Raw genomic sequence first — 8,283 nt, 5'->3', positions numbered from 1 at the left:
ACGATTTTGGAAAGAGGGTGAGGAAAGTCCGTTAACTGTGACATGGGCTTCTAGAATACCACACCGTAATCGAACTTGCGCCCGAAGTCTTTGACTGTCGTGACCACCATACATTATTACCTATACTACTTTACTTTAATTGAAACAAAATTAAAATAGTTGAATAAAATAAACCACATTCTCACTCTCAATCTTCTTCCGCAAGGAGGAAATAAAGGGCATCTTTTAATACTTCATTCAAGATTGTTTATAGCTCAAAAGTCTCACCCTATATATAAAAGTCTCGTAGACTCAAAAGTTTCTATGTTGCTCGAGAAAATAAAGTCCGAAGATTCTCAAATTTACACTTTAAACCATACAGTTTAAGAATTAAAACTTCAGCATATCCAGATTTTGTGCAACAAATTACTCTGATCGTTCGTTGTGGCCACCTCCGCCATGAACGACGGAGACAACTATGAGAAGCCAGAGGTTCCCTCCATAGAACTGCGGAGTCTGAAGGTAATTTCCGCCCTTGGCCGCGGAGCCAAAGGAGTGGTGTTTTTGGTTCAAACAGAGGACGGTGAGTTGCTTGCTTTGAAATCTATTTTGAGAGCTTCAATTGAGAAGAAAAAGGCCAGTGGAAACAGCGATGACAGTGAATATAGAAGAATTTGCCTCGAACGTGACGTGCTCAGTTGTTTTCAACATCCGCTTCTGCCTAAACTCAGAGGAGTTGTATCGACGGATAAGATTGTTGGATATGCCATTGATTATTGTCCAGGAGGTGATCTCAATTCTCTCCGGAAAAAACAAACTGAAAAAATGTTCTCCGATGATACTATAAGGTCAGTCGATTTCTGTGATTCTGTCTCTATTTGCATATTAAATTGTATGAATTGCAAAAGCAAATTCTTCAGGTGAATTCTGTTTGTAAACATGTTTTTGATGTAAAATTAAATGTTGTTTGAATTTTCAGATTCTATGCGGCAGAGTTAGTGCTAGCATTGGAGTATCTACATGGATTAGGGATTGTATATAGAGATTTGAAGCCAGAAAATGTGATGATCCAAGAGAACGGTCACATAATGCTAATCGACTTCGATCTCTCTACCAAACTTTCACCTAAAACTCCAGAAATTCGACAAACAAAAACAGCCAAGCTTCCTCAACGATCGGAGCAAACTGCGTTGAAGAGCAAGAAGAAGAATCGGTTTTCTCCTTTGAACAAATGTTGCAACTCGGGAATCTCTCCAGATGATTCGATTCACTCGGCTCGACTCGCTCCTGACTCGGCGAGTCTAGAATTCGACGCGACCGAAAAGTCGAATTCGTTCGTCGGAACCGAAGAGTATTTGGCACCGGAGATCATCTTAGGCAACGGCCACGATTTCTCTGTGGACTGGTGGTGTTTAGGAGTTGTATTGTACGAGATGCTGTACGGGACGACGCCGTTTAGGGGTTCAAATCGGAAGGAAACGTTTTATCGAATACTGTCGAAGGTGCCTGATTTAGTTGGCGAAGCGACGTCGTTAAGAGACTTGATAAGGAAGTTACTTGAAAGGGATCCGAAGCAGAGGATCTCTGTGGATGAAATCAAAGGTCATGATTTTTTCAAATCTATAGACTGGGATTTGATTGTGCAACTTCCCAGGCCACCGTTTATCCCTGTGCCGTCTGATGAGAATGTGAATATTATAGAGGGAAATGAAGATATTGATGTGGAGTTATTTGTACAGGGAGTGTTTAAAGTTGAAGAGGAGGAAGATGATGCGCACTGCAAAAAAAGTTCTCAAGCTAACGATGGTGATGAAAATAGGAATAAAGAGGCTGGGGTCGAAGGAATAAATTACCCCACCACAGTTGATAAATTTTTGGTCTTTTGATTAATTTTTGTATATTCTTACCTGACGTACAGATTATTTTTCAGTAACTGCAGTATGTTGCTGATAACAGAGATAAAGTATATGATTTATAATAGTCTGCCATTCTTGGTCATGTAGCAAAATTTTGATCCCATTTCGAGCATAATAATATTAATTCTGAACGTTAATTACTCATCGTACAAGTATTTTCCGTTGGGAATTGTACCAGGCTCCACCATATCACTAATTGAGTTGATGTTATTTGTTGTTAAAAAAAATTTGAAGTTATTTGTTGTGATTGTTTAAAATGTTTTTATCTAAAAATAATTCTAGATTTGAAGAATCGTAATATATCTTATTAGAAAAATATATAGTAAAGAAACGAAATGATCAATCCGATGGATCATAATGTATAAGTGTGCTATTACAAAGTGTCTGTTACAGATGTCAAGTATACGGGAGAGATTCATGCATCACGCTTCCCCCTATTCCTTGCGTATGAAGTTTCGATATCTATTCACAATTTTCAGAGTGATATTTTTCTTGTTAAAGAGTAACTCGTCACGATGCGGGAAAGAATAATTTGGACCCTTCTGAAACTTGATATGATTTGATATATCCTCTAATTTCTAAATTTGGTTCAAACGATCTGAATAATTCTTGTCTGGCTCACGTCTTCTTCTTGCTTTACTTGAAATTCTTTAATTTGCATCTAGAAAGTCGTTTCATTAGTTTAAATATTGCTTTAAATAACTTGATGTGATTTCGTATCCTCTATCATTACTTTAATATAGCTTGGTTTTCTTTTGTTTTTGGTTTGCAATTTAATATTACTACACAAAATCACTCATACTAATGAAAATGCATATTTTTCGTTGATCCTTCTTTCAAATGGAGGTAAGATTTTTATTCCTCGTTAATCCTTCTGGAGATGTCCAATTCGAAAGATCCACATGTATCAAACAACCAGGAAGGAAGTCAAGCCATGGGAATGATAAAATCGAACTCACATGTTATATAATTAGCCATTGATATTCTTGAAACTCATTATATATGCAGTATCAGATGTTAGAAATTTGATAAAGAATGAAAGGAGAATATATAAAAACAGAAGAATTTTATAGAGACATTATCACTTTCTCAAAATAATGATTTGTTTGAATTTTTGGATCGGATTAGCAGACAATGATCTTTCATTAGGAAAAAAAACATACATTAGTGGCTCGTTTGTCATTGTGTGTTTCTTCGCTTTCACCTAACGAGGAAATTTATTTATAGGACAGTCGAATACATCAAGCAGCGGAAAGAAAAAGACTTTGCACATGATGAAATTAATAAAAACTGGACCACCTAAGGGTATATGAAGTATTATTTCTTAACAATTTAGGTAACAGTTAGGATTTTATGAGCTGTTTGCTATGAAGTGTGGAAGAAAGAATGGCCACAGAATTAGGCCCCCTGTGTCTAAAAATAAAGAAGCAAAAATGAATGGAACCACAGAGAAGTTTCTGAAGTATCTGTCTTGCCTTCCCGTTTAGATTTAGATATCAAAACACAACATATATCAACGAGTATATATGTATAGTGAGAGAGTTAATATCTCTTCACCTTAAATTAAAACCATCAAGATTTTTGAATGATAAACTTTATAATAAAGTACACATTAAACTTTACTATTTTGTATTTTTATCTAACAGGAATTTAAATGAATCAGCTTAATTGCTCGAATATTGAATAATTATATATATTATATATTTTATAAAAGAGAAAATAGAAGAGAGCTCCTGTATCATGTTGAAGCCAACAATTAACTACCAACATTGAATAAAGGGTGTCATCATGAGTTACATGTCTATCTCAATATAGTGCCAGCCAAAGTTGATAGTTTAGCCACACGTCTTTCCACTTCTGTTAGTCAGGCACCTGTGAACTACAAGTAGTAATTACTTGCCCCTCATGAATCTCGACATTCACCGTTGTCTCCGACTTATTCTTTTTCTTCATTCTTGACTAACGTAATCTTTCTTGTGAAAGAATAGGATTTAAAAGCAGAGGAACAATGTCTTGTCTTCAATTTAATCTGCTTTAATTTGACTATTCCAAAAGATTATGATTACCAGATTGTTAACATAAACGCTTGATTGCAGTTCAGTCACTGGATATAACTTAAATTATCACTATATTTAAGTGTAAAATTTTCTCGAGGCGCCGAGTTTTGCGCTCTCCATTGAATTTGTATTCACTTTAAAAAAAAGTTTAACTGATACCCAATTTTAAATAATTTTAGATACATATATTTTTCTCTTCTTCTTCACCACTGCTTTTTTCTTCTTCTTAGTTGCAAAATTGTTTGTTAAATTTGTTGTTGTTTTGACAATTTGATGATTGATGTTTGTTCTTTATGATATTTAAAAGTTATTTTCAAACTTGAGCTCATTTGGAGTAGATTTGAGCAATGAATCGTGTGTTGGATTGTTGAAATTTGAAAAACAGGTTTATGTTTAAGAACTTAAGATTTGAAGTTGAATTGAAGAGATTGAATTACTAAAGATTCAAATTTTTGAAGTCACATTTGAAAGATAGAAAAATTTTAGATTTGATTTCTAAAGTTCCATTAAAGAGATTGAACTACTTATGCAGAATAGTTCGGGACCCCGTTGAATTGACAACTTTTATTTAGTTCCCCTTAAACTTTACGTGGTCCTTACTACCCCTATGAACTTGACATTTTGATAGCCTCAACCCCCTAGATGCTGACAATCCATAAGAGTGTGACACACGCGTTGCCATACAAATTTGTTTGTCCATGTGGCATTTTTTTACAATAAAATATATAATTTTACCTTTTTAAGTCCACCAATGATTAAAATTATTTTTTCGTACCAAATCTGTTAAAAATAATTTGGAACAGTATTATTTTGACCATAATTTTTTATTTGGCTAAAGATAATGATATTTTAATCAAGTTATTTTTGTATATTTGGTCAGAAAAAAGAAGAAATACACAGTTAGAACATATACTTATTGCATCTGAAGAAAAAATAAAAACAAAAAACATTGTTGGAACTCCATATTTTGGCTAAAAATAATAAAATTCCAATCAAATATTTTATAAATTTGACTCGAAAAAGAATAATGCATAGTATAAATAAATAGTCATTGCATGAAAAGAAAAAGATACTACTTTTTTCATTTTGTAGAATATACTCCATTTGAACTTCATTACTTTGGCTAAACCTTCTTTTTATTTGGCTTAAAAAAATAGAGGTTCAACTAACTTTTATAGATTTGGCCCGAAAAAAATATACACAGTTAAAACAAATATTGATTGTATCTAAAAAAAATATAATTGAGATAAAATATGTAATATTTATTAAGAAGAAACAACGACAAATACAATTAGAATAAATAAATCATTATATTTAATTATGCGGCAATTAACATTTGATAAATACCCCACTTGGAAGTTAAATTTTCGATTTTTCTTTCCTCACACACGCCTAAAAGAGAGTGTATTTACGTTCTTTGCCACATCAACATCTAGGGGGGTCGATGCTATTAAATTTTCAAGTTTGGGGGTATTAAAGACTACGTAAAATTTAAGGGGGAACTAAACAAAACTTGCCAAGTCTAGGTAGGGGGTCCCGAAAGATAGAAGAACTTCAAATTTAATTTCAAAAATTGTATTGAAGAAATTGAACTATTTCAGATCTGAACAGGTACACTTTACAAAACTCTGTACAATATGGTATAACTTCAAATAGGTGGCCCAAAAAATATGTACATATGAAAATGCCCCATTTAAGCTCCTTATATTAAATGAAAGTGGATCTAATTCTAACTAGACTTGAGCTAGTGCGATGGACGCAACCACACACGTCTTTGTAATTCCTTAGTTAGTGCGATGGACGCAACCACACACGTTGTTACAGAGAATATCTATATTTATAGCCAACCGTTATGCACCCATCAATGACGATTTTATTCTCATTCAAGAAGAGCTTGATTTGAGGATCTTGTCTCCCTGAATAGAGCTATAAATAGAAAAATTAACATCCATTGTACACACGAGAAACTCTGTACACAAAAGCTATAATCTATAGTCTTACTACTCTCATTTGCACACTTAAACACTGCATTCACTCTTGTCATCGGAAAAGCTAAGTTATTAGTCAGGCTTGCTATCTCCTTTAATTTCATTTGATAATCTTATCTTTGTTCTCATTTACTTATCATTTTTGGGTCAAATTATTTTTCTTGTCTATAAACTTCGCTATAAATTTAACTGTATCATTTTACGGGTAAATAATTTGGCACCCACCATGAGACATAGACAGTTGCATAATTGCTTTGATCCATTCGTTTGTTACTAACAAGTTTTGAATTTTTCCTTGGTAAAAATTTGATATGGCAACTAATGATGTCAATAATATTTACAATATTGGAGCGCAAAATTAATGGGAAGATGTGTTCCAGCGTGATGATTCAACTAGCAAAATTCGCAACGAAGGGGATGAAGCGGCCCCGGTTCGCGAAGGACAATAGCTCCGAAATGTGCGGGACCCGATTCCTGATGATGCGGAGGATGATCATGTTGTCGAAACGGTCAAAATCTTGAGAGAACAACAAAATGCAATTATGGATCACCTTTCAAGGGAAGATCGTGTAATGACGAATTTGAAGCAGGTGTTATCGGGTGCTTTCAATAATGCTAATGAAAGGGCTCCGGTTCCTCCCAGCGTTCCTGCAAATCAGCCGACCCAAAGAACCAATAACAACACTCCAAGGGATGAAGTCGGTTTCGATGAAATCGGAGGGACCGGTAGCGGATCTAGGAATAAAAACTCGAATGATCCTTTCAATACCGAGCTCATGAGATTCATGATAGAAATGAATGAACGAATGGACTAGAACGCGAAAGAGTTTCATGCTTGGATGGATCAGATCCCAGGCGGTGCGCCAGTGTTAAATGGACAAGATTCGAGAAAGTATACACAGTTGCCGTTTAAACCAAGCGCGATATCGGAATTGATCCCAAAGAAGCTTAAGATGCCGGATATTCCAAAGTATGATGGGACGTCGGACCCACAAGAGCACATCACGACATACACCATGATAGTAAAAGAAAACGACTTGGCTCAGTGTGAGATCAAGTTGGTTTTGTTGAAAATGTTTGGCGAAACCCTCATAAAGGGTGCCCTGGCATTGTATTCTCTCTTACCTGAGCATTCAATTAATTCTTTTGAAATGCTTGCAGATTCGTTCATCAAAGCTCATGCTAGAGAAAGAAAGGTCCAGGTTAGAAAGGCAGATATATTCAGAATTTTGCAAGGAGAATTCGAGCTGCTGCAAGACTTTGTGATCCGATTTCAGAAAGAAAGGATGTTGTTACCAGCGTTCCGGATGAGTGGACAGCGGAGGCATTTACAAAGGGCCTTATTCCGTTGAGTTTCGATGCCTCCCGGAAATTGAAGGAGATCTTTCTCGAGTTTCAGGCAACCACATGGGCAGATGTTCACAATCGCTACAAGTCGAAGATAAGGATAGAAGATGATCAACTTGGCTCTTCGGTGTCCTCCAAGGGGCGGAGTCGCGATAGGTATCAAGATAAGTTTAAAACTGACTTTGATGCAGATTGGAGGCCCTCTAAGTGTCATTTTTACCTTACGATAGGACCGATGGGCGTAGTAGTAAAGGATTCCAGTCATCGAATAGGTTCTTTTCCGATAGAAGGACAGATCGTGGCCGAAATAACAGATCGTTGTAAGAGAAAGAGGTGCCAGGGTCCTGAGATCCCGCATATCCTAGGTTGTCAGATTACAACTTTAATATTAGCCTAGTTTAGTTAGTTTCGGCAATGAGGAATATTAAAGAAGCTCGGTTCCCAAAACCTATCCGATCGAATCTCAGCCAAAGAGATCCCATATGTGGTGTGAATTCTATGGGACTCACGGCCATATGAATGCGGACTACCTACATCTTCGTAAAGAGGTAGCGATGTTGTTGAAGAACGATCACCTCAGAGAGTTTGTAAGCGACCACGCCAAGAATAACTATGGTAGAAATCGGGATAATGCGGAGCCATCAAAGCTGGCAGTAGGGTCAGCTTGGATGACAATCAACATGATATTCGGAGGGGACGAAGTCAATGGGATAACATTTTCAGTAGCAAAGAAAACAAAGATATTAGTGACTCCTGGAAAGAGGATCCGGGAACTCTCGGAAGATGACATCACCTTCATAGAAGAAGATGCTGATGAACTTCTTCTACCGCATAATGATGCGCTGGTAATTCAACTTAATGTTTTAGATTTCAAAATTAAGCGTGTTTTGGTTGATCCAGGGAGTTCAGCCAACATCATACAATGGAGAGTTTTGGAGCAAGCGAAGTTAACCGGGAATATCATTCCGGCGACAAAACTTCTGGCTGGCTTCAACT

At 36.0% G+C, this 8,283-nt stretch overlaps 1 protein-coding gene across 1 annotated transcript; it reads left to right on the top strand.

The window, feature by feature from the left end:
• Positions 1-202: 202 nt before the first annotated feature.
• LOC107760198 (serine/threonine-protein kinase OXI1) lies at positions 203-2,039 on the top strand. Its single transcript, XM_016578212.2, has 2 exons — positions 203-827; positions 959-2,039. Exons 1-2 carry the CDS (start codon positions 439-441, stop codon positions 1,863-1,865), a joined length of 1,296 nt encoding a protein of 431 aa, XP_016433698.1. The 5' UTR covers positions 203-438; the 3' UTR covers positions 1,866-2,039.
• Positions 2,040-8,283: the final 6,244 nt, after the last annotated feature.

The sequence above is a fragment of the Nicotiana tabacum genome, chromosome 19 (genome assembly GCF_000715075.1).
Source record: "Nicotiana tabacum cultivar K326 chromosome 19, ASM71507v2, whole genome shotgun sequence".
Lineage (NCBI taxonomy): Eukaryota > Viridiplantae > Streptophyta > Magnoliopsida > Solanales > Solanaceae > Nicotiana > Nicotiana tabacum.
This window is presented reverse-complemented; position numbering and strand designations above follow the sequence as displayed.

Bases quoted from the DNA above. Each gene is read 5' to 3' on its own strand.
- LOC107760198 (XM_016578212.2), top strand. From the start codon at position 439: ATGAACGACGGAGACAACTATGAGAAGCCAGAGGTTCCCTCCATAGAA. The intron at 828-958 runs GTCAGTCGATTT...TTGAATTTTCAG, and splicing joins TTCTCCGATGATACTATAAG to ATTCTATGCGGCAGAGTTAG.